Genomic DNA, 19,964 nt, shown 5'->3' with positions numbered 1-19,964 from the left:
ATACCCCAAAATCTGGATAAACTGAAACAAATCTGAACAAACTCTATAAAGCCATGATGAACTGAAAATGCGTTTTTCAGGTTGGGATGCCAGTTTTATGCAATCCGTCAGGATAGGGAACTCTGTCAGGGTATAGATGAAACAAGTGCAATTAAAGTGATGACACAGAATATATATACAGATATATATTATTTTAAAATCTAAAATAAAAATCTCCTGATTAGGTGGAAATTTGTCGCCTAACTGAGCATTTCTTTTCTGTTTATTAAGGGTAGGAGAGACAGGAAGACCCCGGTTACTGAACAAACACTCTAGTCAGATCTGCCACATGTGATTGCCATAGGACAGGGGTCTTCAACAGGGGGTCCGGGACCCCTTGGGGGTCCTCAGAGTTACTACAGGGGGTCCTCCAAATATTTGTGTGATAGAAACTTTCTTTCTCCTTTTTTATATTAACCACTTGAACCCTAACGTGCATATTCTGAGAACTTTAGCAGATCTACAAGCTCACAACGCCGCGAGGCATTGTGAGCTTGTAGATCGGCTGTTTCGGCAAAGACGTTTGGTGTAGAGGGGAAAAAGAGCAGACTAAGTACAAAGTGAAAGCTCTAAGTTTAAAAAAGTATTGACGGTTCAAGTGGTTAAATATCTGAAAACACAAATTGACATGAATCCAAAATACACTGATGATTGTGCTGTTAAACGATGAAACTATATGGAATCCATGAACAGGTAAGTGGGGGTCCCTGCTTCATTTCTCTCTCAACTAAGGGATCCTTGGCCTGAAAACTTTGAAGACCCCTGCCATAGGAAATTGACAACATCCTGTCTGGAAACAGCACACAGACTGTATGGCTCAAAGGGACTGTAGTGCCTTGGACTGCTGCAGGTCAATCACACGCTGGCAGGGTGGGGCATGCACGCGCTTGCCCTTACAAAACAAATCATGTGAGATAGACACTTCCTGTTTCACAAATTGTTTGGTCCACTATAAAAGCAACACCCACACTAGCATGGGTTTCCTCCTCTATTGTCCTTGCTACGTTGTGCTCTCCTGTGTCCTGGGTAGGTGTACTCTGTGTAATGGTGAAACAGACACATGTCCTTCTCGATACTGACTCTTTTTGTTTTGTTACGCTTTTTGTTTTGTTTTGTTACTGCTGTCTGTGTTGTGCCTCCACGTGGGTGTTCAGTAGTAAATGATACAGAGACCATGACTGCCACTGCTGTTTTGTTATGTTATGTTTTATATTCATTTCAGTTATCTATTTGTTTTCTTTTAACGTCATAGTGGCTTTTGTTTGTTGACAGTAATTGTATTTCCCCCAGTAGCCTACTTAAGCGTCTCTGCACTGTTTTATGCTCTTACATTACTGTGAATATAGCCATCTTTCTGTTTCTCAGTGCTACAGGATTGGTAGCCTTCTGGAGGGGTTAGGTGGTTAGGATCACAGCGGTGCGTCCTTTCCCCCGCACCCCCTCGGGGACTGCCCGTAAGTCTGAAATCTCAGTAGTCCTACATCTCATTAGTCCGAATTTAGTTGGGGTTAGGTTTTAGGGTTAGGTTTAGGCATAGTTTTACTGAGGTTGGGTTTAGATTTAAGCATAGTATTTTTCACCAGGTTACATCACCAGATTGACTAATGGCATGTAGGAACAATGAGATTTCGGAACAATGCCATGCCCCTCACATTTTGGTATCTTGCACCCATTCCTCCTCTGTTTTTGCCCTAATTTAGTGAATGGCTTAGCCTAGCCTTAGCCTAGCCTTAGCCTAGCCTTAGCCTAGCCTATCTCCTAAACCATCCTGTAGTACTCCCTTTCCCTTGTTCTCACTGCGGTTGGAGTGTTTAGAGTATTGCTTATATTATGACTTTTAAGCTACTTGATACAATAAAGTCTTTTTACTAATTTTTGATTATTGAATAAACATTAATCTTGGGGGGAAATCCTTGTTTCTGTCCAGCTTTTATTGGCACACATGTATCAAGAACCTGTTAAGTTTTCAGTTAAGTTATATAATATAAAGGGTGTGAATTAAATATTCCAAACTAAAACCGGGCCATGGCCTGGCCACACTGTATTCTGACACATACAGTGAATACAGAAATACACTGTATGTATTCAGTACTTCTTAGCTGAAGTTGTTACTACTTGTTGTTACTACTTCTCTGACTTTCAGATGTACAGTATCTCTAACATGTCTGTTTCTTTCTAGAAGGAAATAATCTGCACGACCATGAGGAAGCTGAGTGTGCTTCTACTTCTCTGCGCTGTGATGGCCTTGACTGCTGTTGCTCCTGCTGAAGGTGTGTGTGTGGTTAGTGTCCACACCTAGGTCTCCGGAGGTCGCAGGTATGATTCACTGCTCCCCTCCCCGCGCGCCTTGTGCGAAGCACTGGGGGTCAGCTGGGTTAAGCTGAAAACTGAATTTCCCTTGTGGGAGGGCGTAGGTAAATTCTTCTTCAATTGTGTGTGGGGGTGTGGGTGTGTGTGTGTGTGGCGACCAAAAGTGAGAGCGAGCTACTTTCTTTGTTCCTGTGTACATTTTCACCACAGGGTCTGTAGTCGCAATCCCATAGCTTGGGTGAATGGCAAAGTGATTCAAACGGTTGACCTCAATTGTCTGTTGTATTTTCAGGACACTGTGCATCGTGTACTACAGAATGGCATGGAAGCTGTTACATCTTTCAAGCGGCTAAGATGACTTGGGGAGATGCAGAGGTATAGAATAAATAAACACACGATTGCATCTTGAACCTATGTTAATTTTGACAGCAATTTTTTTTTTGGTGTGTTTAGTCATGGTCTTTTGAGTAACATTTTATTTAGTTTTATTTTAGTCATCTGAAAAGTTGTAATTTTAGTAATATTTTAGTCACCTGAAAGGACTTAAGTCAACTAAGGCCAAATGTTGATTTTGTCAACAAAAATGTGTTTTGGCAGGCCTTTGTGGTGTCGCAATTGCTGATTTTACACTATGCTGAAAATAGTCTATCTACATGAACGTGTTATGAGCTTGTAGATGTGGGCAACACCCCAGCAAAAAATCTTTACTGGATCTCTTCTCCATAGTCCCTCCCTTGACAAAATTGTCAATATATTTAGTCTTAGTTTTATTATTATATGTGACAAAACACCAAAAGGTAGTCGACGAAAACTTTTCGTCACACTTTTAGTCAACAAAATGAACACTGTCTTGTATATTTTTATAGTATATGCATCAAAGTAGTAATTATTTGAATCATTTTCTTCTGTTTTGTTCTGTAGAAAGCCTGTCTGTCCAACGGTGGGAACCTGGCATCCATTCACAGCAAAACAGAATACAAATTCATCCAAGACCTGATACGTACCAAAACCAGTGGAATGCCTCACGTGTGGGTCGGTGGCTACGATGCAACTGGCACGGTAAGGAACCTTAACTCTTATGAATTGTCTGATAAAACAACGAAAAAATTACTCACAAGTTAAAAGTATAAATACACTGTTTCAAGTAGTTGAGTACAAAGGCATTGGCATCAAAATATGCTTAAAGTACCAAAAGTAGGAGTAAAGTGCTCATCATGCAGCATGCCCCATTACAAGTTTTCAAATGTAAAAAGTATGGTTGGCTACTTGAATAAATGGGGGGGCGCTCTCCATTCCGACATGCTGCCATTCAGACTTCTAATAGGCTCTATGCACAGCAGCCATTTTGGAGAGAAGTTGGATGTTCTTCCCACTTCCTTCAAAGGTGTTAACAATGATACTAATGAAGGCTCTGTTACATTTCATGTTGCACAGTGGTTCTCAAACCTTTTACGCCTGCATTTGGTTCCATTTGAACACTCTCAGAGAGTCAGAGTAACACCTTTTAAGGGGTCATTTGAAACCCCCAAGGAATCACAAGGATCCCTGGACCACACTTTGAGACCCCCTGGTGTAGCAGAGTGTTTCCACTGAGCCAACATGCACAATATCAGCACCCTGACTCTGTTTGAGCAGAATGGAACAGAGCCTTCATTAGTATTATTGGTAATGGTAACACCTCTGAAGGAAGTGAGAAGACCATCCAACTTCTCTCCAAAATGGCTGCTGTGCATAGAGCCTATTGTCTGAGTGGCAGCACTTCCATAGGGTTAGGTATAGGGTTAGTGTCGGAATGGGGGGGATGTCTGAAGAGCAGCATGTCGGAATGGGGGAACGCACCCGAGTAAATTTACTTTATTGCTTGTGTTTGACATGGCGTGAGATACTTGTGTAACACTCACTAGCATCGACTGTTTGGACACTTTTCATTTGGCAGTGCATTGATAAGTTGTGCTTTAAGTATTGCTATTTGTGTTGTGACACTTATGAACGTTGACTGCTTTTGACAATTTATGTACAGGCCTATAGTCTTCTTTTTTGCACCTTGCTCTTTTCACTGTACACAGTGGTACTTTCTTTTTCATACTTCTCTGTAACTTTGTAACCTTAAACTTCTGTGCTGCCCCTGGGCGACCGATTTCCCCCCTTGGGATAATAATAGTGTCTATTAGGGGTGTAACGATACATTTTAATAGCGATTCGATATACATCACGATACATGGTTGACGATACGATGCATGGACGATATTGTTTCATTCATGGCGATACGATACGATTCGCTTCAATGATTTAAAATCAATATAGTAACTATTTAGCAAAGAAATTAAATCTGTGTGAAAGGTGTGTGTATAGTGCAGGTTTTTAAGGGAAACATGTATTATTATGGATATAAATAAGTAAACAAAGTGATTTTCTGCCAAATACATGGACATTGTATATTGACAAACCTGCACCTTGACACGAACCCAGAGATTACACACATTTATCGATAGATCAGTGTAGCTATATGGAATGGAAAAGTAATTAAACCCCTCTTCATTTTTTCTTCTTAAAAATGCTAAATACAATGCCAAAGTAGGTAGTATCGATACAATCGATTCTTTGCACTGCCGATACGATACGATACAAAATAAAACTATACGATTTTAGCTGTTTTCCTTTCGATATACTTCGATTTTTTTAAGTTCAAAAGAAAAACGGTATTTCAATACAGTTACTATATCGTTACACCCCTAGCATCTATCTATCACACTACACACTGTACCTTCAGTGAGTTGTTAAATGGTAACAATATTATATTATTTACTCTAGAATGGTGCTTGGATGTGGAGTGACGGTCGCCGAATGACCTTCACAGACTGGGCAGCGGGAGAGCCCAACAACTGGAATGGAGGAAAACAGAACTGCATGGCCATTAACTATTCAGGTACGTAAGTCACAACCTTTCAACAAACCTTTTTAACAACAACAAAATATAATAATAATAATAACTAACAGCACCTTAAGTAACAACGTGCTGTGATTGGCCAGTACAGTCACTGTGATGTAATTTAGTCAGTGGTACTTTAATGTGGTCTTTAATTAATGTTCAACTTTCTCCTTCTCTTTATATAACAGGTCAAAACCTGTGGGATGATGACGGCTGCCATCTCAAGTATGCCTCTGTCTGCAAAAGAAGAGCTTAGAGCACTGAATAACATGCAGATTATGTCGCACAAACTGTTTGTTTCTGTAATCCTAACTCCTAATCTATGCCCTGCAAAGCCAAAGTGCAGTAACTACACAACATAATCAAACTAATAAAAAGTCTTTAAAGTGCTTCAATTCAGTCAGTCCAAAAGGCTTATCTGTATCTAAAGTGATATTGCACTAATTGTATGTCCGGAGAAAAAATAAAGAACATTTGAGAAAACAATAATGAAATAACTCAGTCTGAGTCATTCAGAGGATTTTTTTTTTTATGCTGGTCCGCTGTCATGTCCCCCCCTGGACATGACGCCAGGGCCGTATTAATGTCAAACTGGGCCCTAGGCACAGGCTGACTTTCATAAGTCATATTCATTTCATAATACTAGAAGCTCGGCCACCCGAGCGTCTAGTCGGCGCCCTGGCCAACTCGGGAACAATGTAAATGGGGAATGAATGCCCCACCCTTTAATGCAAACCCCATTATACCTGTTGTCATAGGATCTTTTTTGACCATCTGTTTGCATGTGTCCATTTATGCCCATATATGGAGATATCTGTCTGTCTACGTCCATTTTATGCCCATATATGGAGATCTCTGTAGGACCCGTTTTGACCATCTGTTTGCCTGTGTCCATTTATGCCCATATATGGAGTTGTCTGTCTGCGTCCATTTTATGCTTTGGCTAATATAATGTAAATCACTCCCCATCAGCTCATATGTAAACACTACAGCGCTCTACCCCCAATACAATTTTAAGGTATTTGGACTTTACTTGAGTATTTCCGATTTATGATTATTTCTACTCCACTAATGTACATCAGAGGCAACATTTTTACTTTTACTTTTACTTTCTCCACTACAATTATTTGAAAAGTTTAGTTATTAGTAGTAGTCTTCTTTGTAGATTCTGATAGTTATTAGAAAACATGCAACAACTAGCCTTATCAATCTCAAAGAGGGAAAAACGGCGCCCTCTCTGTTTTGTTCCTAGTGTAGCTCTAAATCTGTTCTTGAGTGATTACAGCATTATATACATTTCAGATATTTGAAAATAGCCGATCTACAAGCACACAATGCATCTCAATGTGACGCTTCTCAGTAGTTTGTCTTTCAGTTTTGTCTTGCATGCATTTGTCTTGGGTGCAAGACAAAAATAGATTAGTCAAAGAGTAACGGTCAGAAGGGTCTGTCATACAGTTAAGATTACTCTGAGCACTGGTTCTCAACGTGGGGTCCGGGGACCATCAGGGGGTACAAATGGGCCCTTACAGGTCTGTAACTCTGAGAGGGTTCAAATATGACCAAATGGACCTGTGCTCCCAGAGTTAAATTAACACTAGCATCATATCGTATCTTATCTTATCTTAGCAGAAATACCATTAAAGATGCCATACATAGTAAAAGTTCCCATGTTATTTGCATAATAAACTGCTCATGTGGATTTAAAAATAATAACATTGCATTCCGACTCCAGCAGTTTCTCCAGTCATTTTTTTTTAATTAGACCATTTTTAAGTGTATTGATTTATACAGTATACTATATATTATAAGACTTCATATCATCTACAGAATAAGTGAACATCATTCAGAGAAAGTATAGAAAGTATCTAGTTGCTGTTCACTTCAATGATTCAAGATACAGTATGAATCTTTGTGGCATTTAAAAAGTTCAACATCCAAATATAATTCTCCTGATTTTGGACACGGATGAAAAGGCTGAATTGAGAGTCCATTTTGAGACACCATTTTATCAGTCTGGCTAGCCATCGTCAAAGAAAAGGGAAAACGGCGCACTCTGTTTTATTCCTTTTCATTTGAGCATTAGATAGTCTGTTCTTGAGAGACTATATACCATTGTATTGACATTGCTGGAGGTGAGAGAACTGAAGAGAGGCCAGAGAATTTGTGCATAACATTACATTTGCAAAAAATGTACTACGTTAATTTGCGTGGCAATCATCCTGCCGGGATTTTATTTCTCGTTAATGACTGCTCAGCCAGGCATTATTCCTTACACCAGTGGTTCTCAACCTTTTCAGGCTGCGACCCCCAAAATAATCATATTTTAACTGGGGACCCCCCACCCTGACGAGCACTAAGAGTTGAGGCATGACATTTTGTATAACACAGTTCGATTGTGAAAATAGCAGATCTACATGCTCACAACGCCTCGCAATGCAAGGCATTGCATGTGAGCATGTAGATCAGCTATTTTCACAACTTCTGCCTCTAATATTTGACAAGTTGGCCAATGTTTAATTTGTCATTTTAGAGGGATTAAAAATTGTCAATTTAGAAATGTGCAGATTCTCTCTATACACTTAAACTTAAGGTTGGCTTCTTTACTGTTGAGTGAGAAAACAATGTTGCACATTAAGTTAAAAATCATCTGGGGACCCCCCAAAATAATTTGGGGACCCCCCCTGGGGGTCCCGACCCACAGTTTGAAAACCAATGCCTTACACAACTTCATTAAGCGTCCCGCGAAGCTTGGCCAATGTGGGATGGGCCGCAACATATGTCGTACATACAGTACAGTACAGTACATAGACACAGTCAGATGGTCATACTACTGCAGCATCAGATCAGACGCATTAAACGTAGCATGTCCACAAGCTCCAAACATTTGAGCTTTAGATCTGTTACTTTTGCTATTTTTTTAATTTGAATCCCCGAAAACGAACCGTTTCGGACATTTTTTGTTTTGCTTGTACACTAGGAACAAATAGGCAGGGTTATCTCACCATCAACACACTCCTGACGCAGGCTAATGTTACTGATCTGGCCTCGAAATTTACACATAAATGTAACGTGATCATTATGTGTTGCATACAATTTCTTTTGTTGTGAATACGAAAGTTGAATCTTGTTCCGGTTCATATCTTCCTCAGGGTTCTGTAATGGATTAAAGACAAGAGAGATGAAATCAATACACGATGAGCTGCTTGAAAATCACATGGCAAATAGTCATTTTGAAAACATTTGGGATATTACAGTATGAAATGGCATAGGTCCATGCCATCCGCGCACAGCCTGTGATGCGGCGCAAACGATGACATTTCATTATTACATTTGTTTCAATGAGACCACCCCTCGGGTTCGCAGAGTCTCTATTTGAGCCCCCCCCCCCCCCATGTTGACCACAAGACTAACTGCTCTGGCAACGCAATGGTGAGCTTGTAAAATGTGTGGTTAGAATTATGCACACGCACAGTGACAATTGATGTTGCTTCAGTGATTGTTCTATCAAACTTTAAAATAAACAAACATTGTCAGGTAAACTATATGCCATAAAACATCAGGTAAACTATATGCCATAAAACATACCACACTGCTGAATCCCTTGCCAACCATAGCTGTCACAGAAAGCTGGAAGTCTTTCTTGAAAACAGCGATAGATGACCCTTTCCCCGTATTTGTACTCCATCTTTGGATTCTCAATCTCAGCATTTGGAATATTAGGTTTTGTACATTTAATTCCTGTAAGAAAATAAACGGTATGAAGAGGTCAGCACACTAACTGGATATTTGTATGCCAGCTCACACACCGGCTTCGACTGCTCTCTTCGCATTCAATCCGACTTTTTCACCATTTCTCAGACGTTTGAATGCAGAGAGTATGCACTGGGTATCCACGGAGGAGTATCCACGGTATCCTGTTCTCCGTGCACTTTGAAGTACGCATGCGCCGATATCTCTCGCCTTGAATATTATTCCCCTCAGGGGAATCGAACCCAAACCGTGGGTTTGTTGCATCCGTGCTCTACTGACTGAGCTAATGAACGGATGATGTGACTCCTTTTTTGTGCATTTATCTTTGACGTGGATAGTGGGGTAGGCGTGGATAGTGAGGGACTGAATATTTACTATTCTGTCCATAACGGCACATAACTCGGTAACGCGGCTGAGTGGGATTGGGCGCCGTTCCCACCGCTCGTCGCGGCAACTCGGCTCGCTAGCGCTCGCCTCGGTGGCGACTCACGGGGGTCATCGGCGCCCAATACCGCACCGCTCCGTCGGGGTCTGTGGCGTGGGGCGTTACACCGGGGAACAGAGCATACTTGGCATCTGGTTCGAGGCTGGGATTCACCTCAGGTTTTATTTTTGCGCTCCTCTGAGGTTGACCACTAGATGTCGACATTTTACTACTAATATCTCTGCATTGGTGAGATATTGGATACTGGATATCCAAGTATCCTGGATACTTTCTGCATTGAAGAGTCTGAAAGCACGTGAATATTTCGCATTAAGTGCGTTGATATCATTCGAACCAGGTGGCTCACACACAGATTGTGTCACCATCACAATACCTTCACACAGTGGTTTTGGTTCCCACCCATCTCTTGTGCAAGTGGCAGTATTTCTGACATCTGTGGACTTGTATCCTCTTCTACATGTATAACGTATAGTGTTACCCAGCTTCCACGTTTGTCCGTTAAAATCACTAGTCCAATCCACGGCAGTTTCAACTCTCGGATTGAAACATATTATTTCTTGATGAGAAAGAATTACATGTTAGTGGAAATAATTTGGAGTAAACCAAGTAACTATCAAAACCTCCACCGGCTGTCAGTCAGTCTGTCCGTCACGTCACGTCATGTCACACTTTTGCCCTACTCATATCTCTGCCACCGTTGCCCCTATCCATGCCAAACGTTGCACACACACTCCTTGGCTGCCAAACCACAACTTTCACCCCATCATTTCTCACTCGGCTCTCTTCTAGCACCACCATGAGGCCGATTCTTGCAAAACACATTTTTGGACACTGCTCCTACAGATTTTGCCCTAAAATCACACAAAGCGGTACACAGTATGTCTAGAGCAGTGTTTCTCAAACACTGCAGTACGCGGAAGGTAGGCTACTGCAGGGGGTACTCAAGATAATGCCCCCCAAAAAGTGAAAAATAGAAGTATAAATCATGATACTATTATTCATAGTTAAATAATTAACAATTATTTCTAATTCAACAAGTGAATTAGAAGGAGAAACAACATTTACTGTTATGTTTAAGCATGACATTTGGAGAAACGTGTTGTGAGCCTGACAGTTGCTAACCCAAATGGTACCAGGCAACTGGTATGTGTTTGAATGTTGTTTGAATGTAATGTTCCATTTGGGAACATAGAAACTGGACTGAAATGTTATTGCCACAGTGTTGAAACTCTCACTCCCTTTTTTATTTTTTGTGATGTTATATTATTGAAAAGCGGGGTTTTGAAGTTGGGAAAATGTTGTTGTCGGGTAAAGGGGGTACTGGGATTCAAGAATCAGCGAAAGGGGGTACTCAAGCCAAAAAAGATTGAGAAACACTGGTCTAGAGTCATGTCATCAACATGTATCTGTATATATCTGTATGTATCTGAATAATAAAACTATCATTTAACAATCACTTTTCCTTGTGTAGCACAAACACTCATTCAGTACTGTACCTTCACATACAGGGGATGATTCCCATTCTCCAGTATCAAGGCAGGTAATAACTTTAGTGTCTTCACTAGGGCTGCCAATAAAGTAACCACTGTCACATGTTACTGTTACTGTATCACCAGGTGAGAATTGACGCCTGGCATCAGGTTCATAACGGGTTCCTGGGACTCTAGTCAGTGGACATGTCTCAGCTGAAAAAAAAAAAAAAAAAGTTATATATATATATATATATATATATATATATATATGATAATAACAATCATGCGTTATGAGTTAGGTTTGTTACAATACCAGTAAGACTCCCTAATCAGGAGATAAGTGACCGTCAGGTCGCATACACAAACTTTTGGCAATCGTAGCCAATCAGGAGGGAATATGGGAAATGGGACAGATCCATGTTGATGACTTTAGAGATACTGTGTACCGCTTTGTGTGATTTTAGGCCAAAATCTGTAGGAGCAGTGTCCAAAAATGTGTTTTGCAGGGTTTGCATATAATTGAAAAACATACTAAGTTACTCATTCTCAATAAGACAATAAGATACTCACGGACACGGACACACAATGGTGTAGGAATCCATTCTGCTCTGATACCCACTTTTGTACATTTTGGTGGCATTGGATGAATAGGTTTGAACTTTCGATCACACCTAAACCTCAGCGTTTGATCTTCATTATACAGAGTGGTATTGCCAAGCACGTTTCCATTATCAATCCGTGGTGGTGGTGCACATAATATGAGCTCTGTTGACAAACACACACAAAATACCAATCCACAGTATATATGATAGTATGAGGTATTGGATATATTTTGCAAATGTACAGTGCTTAAGTGTGTAGGCCTATACATTCATGTTTAAATGTGTTTAATTAAGGCAACTTTTTTCACCAACCTATGTGTAAGTCAAAATGCACATGTACTTTAGTATTATTTACAATGAATATAATGAAAGTTAGACAGTAGCTAGTTATAATAGAAGGCCAATGCGTGCAATTGTATGACAAAAAGTTGATTGTTTAATAGGAAGGATGTTTTGGCCAGCCTTGTTGCCTTGGCCAGCCTTGATTATATAAAACACAACAGATTACAACATACATTTTTAAAGAAAGAATAGAGACTTACTACGGCATTTGACGTTTCCAACCCATCGACCATTCACACAGGTACGACTTCCACCTTCCAGGATGTAGAAGTTCTGGCAGACATATTCAACCGTCTCACCGTTGTCATACTGGGATTTTAGCGAGTGTTTGAGGTCTCCATCTTCAAGGTTTGGTGGTTGTCCACAGTGGTTGGATTCTGCAGTACAGGGACATGATCAAAAACAACATTGACTCTTACAGTGCTATGGTTTTAAGCAAAAAATTCCACAATATCTCTATTTTTGAGCGGTGGTCACAACGCTCCTATACGTGGCCGTGTGTGTGTGGGTCTGTCTGTCTGTCTGTCTCTGTGTCTCCGTGTCTGTCTGTCTGTAGCCTGCAGTAACCTTTTCTGACCACACATGTTAAGGGAGGGGCGCTGTCGCGCGCACACACACACACACACACACACACACACACACACACACACACACACACACACACACACACACACACACACACACACACACACACACACAAGAGTGTGATTTTTTTTATTTAGTTTTTAGTTTTTCCTGGTTTGAGCACACACTCACTCCACACACACTGTTTTCCAACCAGACAAACAGATATCAAAAGAAAGGATTTTTTACCTGAACAAATTGGAAATTCATCACTCCAGTTTCCATTCGCTAGACATTCCATCTCTACGGACCCTTGAAGATACAGTCTACCGGAGCACCGAAACTGTAACTTGTCGCCTTTCCCTGGTGAGGGCTGGTGTTGGTTTGTTATACTCAAATTGGCAGGCAGTTCTGGAACTTCACAAGGAACTGTTTCGGGGGACATGTTCATCAATAAAAAAATTAAAATATTGTATTTACAGTATATGAACAGTACGGAAGAGAAGAGGTGATCTGGAGCCATAAGATATAAGACATGATGACCACAAGACAAACTGCTCTGGCAACGCAATGGTGAGCTTGTAAAATGTGTGGTTAGAATTATGCACACGCACAGTGACAATTGATGTTGCTTCAGTGATTGTTCTATCAAACTTTAAAATAAACAAACATTGTCAGGTAAACTATATGTTTTTAAAATAAACAAACATTGTCAGGTAAACTATATGCCATAAAACATACCACACTGCTGAATCCCTTGCCAACCATAGCTGTCACAGAAAGCTGGAAGTCTTTCTTGAAAACAGCGATAGATGACCCTTTCCCCGTATTTGTACTCCACCTTTGGATTCTCAATCTCAGCATTTGGAATATTAGGTTTTGTACATTTAATTCCTGTAAGAAAATAAACGGTATGAAGAGGTCAGCACACTAACTGGATATTTGTATGCCAGCTCACACACAGATTGTGTCACCATCACAATACCTTCACACAGTGGTTTTGGTTCCCACCCATCTCTTGTGCAAGTGGCAGTATTTCTGACATCTGTGGACTTGTATCCTCTTCTACATGTATAACGTATAGTGTTACCCAGCTTCCACGTTTGTCCGTTAAAATCACTAGTCCAATCCACGGCAGTTTCACCTCTCGGATTATAACATATTATTTCTTGATGAGAAAGAGAATTACATGTTAGTGGAAATAATTTGGAGTAAACCAAGTAACTATCAAAACCTCCACCGGCTGTCAGTCAGTCTGTCCGCCACGTCACGTCATGTCACACTTTGGCCCTACTCATATATCTGCCACCGTTGCCCCTATCCATGCCAAACGTTGTACACACACTCCTTGGCTGCCAAACCACAACCTCCACCCCATCATTTCTCACATGGCCCTCTTCGAGCGCCACCATGAGGCCGATTCTTGTAAAACACATATTTGGACGCTGTTCCTACAGAGTTTGCCCTAAAATCACGCAAAGCGGTACACAGTATGTCTAGAGCAGTGTTTCTCAAACACTGCAGTACGCGGAGGTAGGCTACTGCAGTGGTTCTCAACCTGTGGGTCGGGACCCCCAGGTGGGTCACCAAATTATTTTGGGGGGTCCCCAGATGATTAACCTATTATAATGTGCAGCAGTGTTTTCTCACTCAACAGTAAACAAACCATCACAAGTGGATAGAGGGTATCTGCACATTTCTAAAATGACAATTTAAGGACTTTTTAATACCTCTAAAATGAGAAACATTGGCCAAATTGTCAAATATTAGAGGCAGAAATAGTGAAAATAGCCGATCTACATGCTCACAACGCCTCGCAACGCGAGGCGTTGTGAGCATGTAGATCTGCTATTTTCACAATAGAACCGTGTTATACAAAAAGTAATGCCTCAACTGTTAGTGCTCGTCAGGGTGGGGGGGTCCCCAGTTAATATACAATTCTTTTGGGGGTCGCGGTCTGAAAAGGTTGAGAACCACTGGGCTACTGCAGGGGGTACTCAAGATAATGCCCCCCAAAAAGAAAAGAATAGAAGTATAAATCATGATACTATTATTCATATTTAAATAATTAACAACAAGTGAATTAGAAGGAGAAACAACATTTACTGTTATGTTTAATCATGACACTTGGAGAAATGTGTTGTGAGCCTGACAAGTTGCTAACCCAAATTACATGGTACCAGGCAACTGGTATGTGTTTGAATGTTGTTTGAATGTAATGTTCCATTTGGGAACATGGAAACTGGACTGAAATGTTATGGCCACAGTGTTGAAACTCTCACTCCCTTTTTTATTTTTTATATTATTGAAAAGGGGGGTTATCATTTACCAATTTATGGTTTTAATTGAAGTTGGGAAAATGTTGTTGTCGGGTAAAGGGCGATTTTTGCTAAACACATTTTTGGACACTGATTTGGCCTAAAATCACGCAAAGCGATACACAGTATCTCTAAAGTCATGTCATCAACGTGGATCTGTCCCATTTCACAAATAGATAGATAGAATATAATAAAACTATCATTTAACAATCACTTTTCCTTGTGTAGCACAAACACTCATTCAGTACTGTACCTTCACATACAGGGGATGATTCCCATTCTCCAGTATCAAGGCAGGTAATAACTTTAGTGTCTTCACGGGGGCTGCCAATAGAGTAACCACTGTCACATGTTACTGTTACTGTATCATCAGGTGCATAGGCGGCGGGTGAGCCAAACGTTTGGCGAGGCTGCACCCCGCCGAACCCCCCCCCCCCCGGTGGAGGGGGGGCGCGCCTCCACCGGCTGTGTCAGACACTGCCTCCATGCCATTTATATACAAGAATACAGCGACCCAAACAGTTACAGACCTATCTGACACAATGACAACAATCTGTAGGTCTACACAATAGACAACAGTATGCACACACATCACATCTTATGCAACCAAATTACGCACGGTGACGGCGCAGCCGCGCGCGCGCGCGCACACACGCACGCACACACACACACACACACACACACACAATTATCCTGTTGATACAGGCTTTCAGCTGCGCGATAGAGAGGAGAAGTCCTAACAGTTGACTGTTCAGGCAATAATACTCACAGATGAAGTGTTCCACTTCCAGAATCAGAAAGTATCCGTGATGATGATAATATCATTGTATAGTTTCCTCGCTGGCGTAATTGTCCAATGTCGACGTCATGATTAATGCCTTTGTTTGCTTGTGCATCGCTGCCTGTCTCATTTGAAAGTGTCTGTGGTATATTTTAGTTGATACAAATTACAAAAGGTTTTGAAAGTGCGCGGTCCACTGCAGCCATCATCACTACACTTCTCACTAAACGTAAACAAAACAACATTGTCTGTCTGTGAATGCTCTTCCTGTTGTCCTTCACAATAAAGTGTCCCCCTTTACTTCTTCCCAATGCGTGACATTTTACTCAGAAAAATAACACGAAATAGGTGTAAGGCGCTCTACAGACGGACAGCGGTTGCCGCCGGGGCTCCCGCTTGGATCTGCGAGGAACACGCCGCGGTGATACACAAACACACTCGCTCTTTGAGTAAACGCTGCGCGGTATTTCACAAAGATGAACACAATCCATCTCTCACCGCCCGCGTACGCATGCACAAACGAGCACGCTCGCGGGGATTTTCACGGGACTGCGCCCGCTTGCCTCGCCGCCTCTAAACTTCGCTGCGCGGACGAAATAGCCGCCCGCCTCTCATTGAAAATGAATTACTAGCAGGCGGTGACCGCGTACCGTCTGGAATCCCCTTAACAGAGGCAGCGCGATGACGGTCAGGCAGGTTCATTTGGACTGAGACTGACTGTCAGTCGGAGGCTGACGGCCGGGCCCCCGCGGTTCATATATTATATAATTTGCAAAATACCCAGCGTAGCATTTGGGAAGGCACAGCCTCCCCTGGCCTTATTGACCCGCCGCCTATGATCAGGTGGGAATTGACGCCTGGCATCAGGTTCATAACGGGTTGCTGGGACTGTAGTCAGTGGACATGTCACAGCTGAAAAATAAAAACATATATAATAATAATAACAATCTAATGCGTTATGAGTTAGTTTGTTACAATACCAGTAAGACTCCCTAATCAGGAGATAAGTGACCGTCAGGTCGCATACACAAACCTTTGAAGGCAATCGTAGCCAATCAGGAGGGAATATGGGAAATGGGACAGATCCATGTTGATGACTTTAGAGATACTGTGTACCGCTTTGCGTGATTTTAGGCCAAGATCTGTAGGAGCAGTGTCCAAAAATGTGTTTTGCAAAAATCAGCCTGATGGTGGCTAGAAGAGGGCCATGTGAGAAATGAGGTGGAGGTTGTGGTTTGCCATCCAAGGAGTCTGTGTGCAAAGTTTGGCATTGATAGGGCCAACGGTGGCAGAGATATGACTAGGGCAAAAGTGTAACGTGACGGACCGACATACTGACAGACTGACTGACTGATAGACAGACTGACAGCTTTTCATAGTAACTGCGACCTGACGATCGCAATAAATAGGACCATGATTCTTCATATATTTCACATATATATATATATATTGTGGTGTCTCGCTACGGGGAACGCCGCCAGGTAAGCACATCACCAGAGAGAGAGAGTGGCACGGAGGGAGAGCGAAGCCAAGAGGACCGCACCTACCGCTGGGACGCGTCATTGATGGACGGTACCTCCCTTCATTCATGCTTCATCAGCTTGATGCCGCCGCACCTGTGATAGCCGGCCGGGATGAGCACCACACCTAAAAGCGCTGCCAGCGCTTGCTCTCCCTCAGTCTCTCTCTGGTTCTCCGACAAGCTAAGACGTGCAAACTGGCGGTAAGAGCGAGCCCACCACTATTTCCCATTATTGTTTATTACGAAGTACTTTACTGACATTGCCTTGTCCTCCTCCCTATAGGCAACTACGGAGCGCCCATAATGTGGACCATGGGCAAATAGGCAAACAAAGAAACGCATGGCAAGGAGCGAAGAACCCTGCCTGATACCTACCTCTCTGGCCCTACTCTAAGGCCGCGCTCACACATGTGCGTCACGCACCATCATCTTATCGTCTGAGAATGGCCACTGGGAGCGCCGTACTAATGCATTGTCAATGGAAGGTTGTTTGGTTTTTTGTCGTTGCCGTGTCTCAAGCTCAACCGCAGCCTGTACGCTCTTGAAGAGACACGGCAACGACAAAACACCAAACAAACTTGCATTGAGAATGCATTAGTACGGCGCTCCCAGTGGCCATTCTCAGACGATAAGATGATGATGCGGGACGCAGATGTCTGTACGGCGCCTAAGTCCCTAACCCGCAACGTTGACTTACCTGGCTCGGCACAGGAAGAAAAGCCGGTTTCAAAAAGGGACATTGACATTGTTATTTAACAGTTATTATTCTCCTTTTACCATTTGTTGTTTATTGTTTATCCTTAAGAAAAGTAACTACTAAATAACGGTGCATTCCTCCCCGTTTGGCCTGAAGCCTCTGCAAATAACCCTGTGTTCATATTGATTTAAATAAATATAGCCTGTGGGCTTTGCACCATACCTTTGTTGTGTCTTTGTTGGGAACTTTACACCACAAAATATATATATATATATATATATATATATATATATATATACATTTTTATATATATAATTGAAAAACATACTCACTAAGTTAATCATTCTCAATAAGATACTCACGGACACACAATGGTGTAGGAATCCATTCCGCTCTGATACCCACTCTTGTACATTTTGGTGGCATTGGATGAATAGGTTTGAACTTTCGATCACACCAAAACCTCAGCGTTTGATCTTTATAATACAGAGTGGTATTGCCAAGCACGTTACCATTATCAATCCGTGGTGGCGGTGCACATATGAGCTCTGTTGACAAACACACACAAAATACCAATCCACATATGATAGTATGAGGTATTGGATATATTTTGCAAATGTACAGTGCTTAAGTGTGTCTATACATTCATGTTTAAATGTGTTTTTTCACCAACCTATGTGTAAGTCAAAATGCATATAATGTACTTTAGTATTATTTACAATGAATATAATGAAAGTTAGACAGTAGCTAGTTATAATAGAAGGCCAATGTGTGCAATTGTATGACAAAAAGTTGATTATTTAGTAGGGAAGAGGAAAGGAGAAGTTTAGAAATGACTATAGCCTAAATAATTATAGCAGAGTACCTTTGCATGATGGAGCTTGGTTACTCCAACATCACACCTGAGACCTAGACCTATAGACCCTAGATTTAACATGTTTTCCATCATTATTCACAATGTTTTACAAATAGATTGATTGGTAATACTTACTTTCACATTTAGAACTTTGATGATACCAGCCATCATCCATGCACCTTAATCTGAAGAATCCCACGAAGCCAGCATTACAACTCACCTCGACTTTTGTTCCAGGGGCATAGGACGAGGCCAGACCAGATGTGTTTAAATTTGAGTCATAATGGGAACTGCTTAAAAAGTCTGCAAGCTTACAATCTGAACAACGAAAAGAGAAACATTCATCATATGTTGTGCCGATTTGACTAATTTGTACAGTTGACAACCTTGTATGTCCAAAACCATTTTATTCATTTTAAAAACGATGTTCAATTGTGAAAAAGTCGATCTACAAGCACACGCCTCCCACTGTGAGGCGTTGTGTGCTTGTAGATCTGCTATTTTCACTAGTCTTGTGCGACAGTATGTATGATGAAGCAGAGCTTTTCTTTACCAAAACATGTACACATTTGAAACTTGGAGATACAAGGTTTCTGCCCGACAGTGACGAAATGACGGTAATAATAAAATAAAATCAAAAACTCAAAACATTTATTATGATTTAGAAATGAGAAAGGGCTTACCTTCAGCAGTCACTGCGTTCAGGGTATTTATCAATATGAAAAGGAGACCCCTTTGCGTTATCACATGCATTTTTGCACATGAAGACTAAACTGTGAGAACAGTGGACTATATGAGGAAAATGATTGCTCAGTGATTTACAGAAATGCGTTCTGTTCCCTCCACCACAAGGCAGGGATTAAATATGGAAGTTACAACACACTCCCTTATATGGCTTACTGGCATATAGTCAGAGGTTGTGAACTGTGATGAAGTCAGCAGTTTTGATTGGCTGAGGGAGTGGAATGTTTCAACACACAGGACTTAATTTTTGGTTCGTAGTACATCATTAATACACATATTATCTAAATAAAGACACATAATAAAAAGCCACGAGTTAGTGTTATTCAATATTGCTAATTATGTACAGTGAGATTTTTCTCTACAATTTAATTGCAGTCACTGAGGTATTTCATGATCGTGTGCATTCCAATTTTGATTGTTTATTTTTGACTGACTAAACAGTATTCCCGTAAAGGTTCTTCTCCTGGTAATCATTTGCAGTAATCAATTAAGCAAACAAATCAGTTTGTGCTTACCCCATAAGAAAGAGCACATTTCCCAATCTTGAGGTCATCCAAAAAGAAACACCAAAACACTGCATCATAAGAAAC

At 41.3% G+C, this 19,964-nt stretch overlaps 2 protein-coding genes across 4 annotated transcripts; one reads left to right on the top strand and one right to left on the bottom strand.

Moving 5' to 3' along the window:
* The first annotated feature begins 635 nt into the window (after nt 1–635).
* LOC308297694 (ladderlectin-like) lies at nt 636–7,907 on the top strand. The gene is made up of 4 exons (XM_080741240.1): nt 636–1,065; nt 2,219–2,309; nt 2,642–2,724; nt 3,271–7,907. The coding sequence occupies exons 2-4, from the start codon at nt 2,240–2,242 to the stop codon at nt 3,469–3,471; spliced, it is 354 nt and encodes a 117-aa protein (XP_080597366.1). The 5' UTR covers nt 636–1,065; nt 2,219–2,239; the 3' UTR covers nt 3,472–7,907.
* On the bottom strand, nt 6,666–19,476 carry LOC308297691 (complement factor H-like). Of its 3 annotated transcripts, none has more exons than XM_080741235.1 (12): nt 19,314–19,476; nt 18,766–18,948; nt 18,137–18,322; nt 13,442–13,624; nt 13,198–13,350; nt 12,706–12,885; nt 12,093–12,269; nt 11,519–11,713; nt 10,973–11,161; nt 9,850–10,032; nt 8,867–9,019; nt 6,666–8,434 (listed from the first exon to the last, which is right to left on the bottom strand). In XM_080741235.1, exons 1-12 carry the CDS (start codon nt 19,381–19,383, stop codon nt 8,427–8,429), a joined length of 1,860 nt encoding a protein of 619 aa, XP_080597361.1. In that variant the 5' UTR covers nt 19,384–19,476; the 3' UTR covers nt 6,666–8,426. The 3 variants fall into 3 exon arrangements, with proteins under 3 accessions (XP_080597361.1, XP_080597362.1, XP_080597363.1); XM_080741236.1 differs by having other exon boundaries at nt 11,525–11,713; XM_080741237.1 differs by lacking the exon at nt 10,973–11,161.
* Between the last annotated feature and the right edge of the window lie 488 nt (nt 19,477–19,964).

This window comes from Nannobrachium achirus (genome assembly GCF_963921795.1).
Source record: "Nannobrachium achirus genome assembly, chromosome: 14".
In the NCBI taxonomy this organism is placed as follows: Eukaryota; Metazoa; Chordata; class Actinopteri; order Myctophiformes; family Myctophidae; genus Nannobrachium; species Nannobrachium achirus.
The sequence above is the reverse complement of the archived record's forward strand: the minus strand, read 5'-3'. Positions and strand labels throughout refer to the sequence as shown.

What these genes read in the sequence shown, in the direction of transcription:
- LOC308297694 (XM_080741240.1), top strand. Translation starts at nt 2,240, where the DNA reads ATGAGGAAGCTGAGTGTGCTTCTACTTCTCTGCGCTGTGATGGCCTTG. An exon ending in TGCTGTTGCTCCTGCTGAAG is followed by an intron (nt 2,310 to 2,641) that starts GTGTGTGTGTGG and finishes TTGTATTTTCAG; the next exon opens with GACACTGTGCATCGTGTACT. An exon ending in TGACTTGGGGAGATGCAGAG is followed by an intron (nt 2,725 to 3,270) that starts GTATAGAATAAA and finishes TTTGTTCTGTAG; the next exon opens with AAAGCCTGTCTGTCCAACGG.
- LOC308297691 (XM_080741235.1), bottom strand. Translation starts at nt 19,383, where the DNA reads ATGCATGTGATAACGCAAAGGGGTCTCCTTTTCATATTGATAAATACC. An exon ending in TCCTACACCATTGTGTGTCC is followed by an intron (nt 13,625 to 18,136) that starts GTGAGTATCTTA and finishes TTTCTCATCAAG; the next exon opens with AAATAATATGTTATAATCCG. An exon ending in TGGAAACGTCAAATGCCGTA is followed by an intron (nt 11,714 to 12,092) that starts GTAAGTCTCTAT and finishes GTTTGTCAACAG; the next exon opens with AGCTCATATTATGTGCACCA.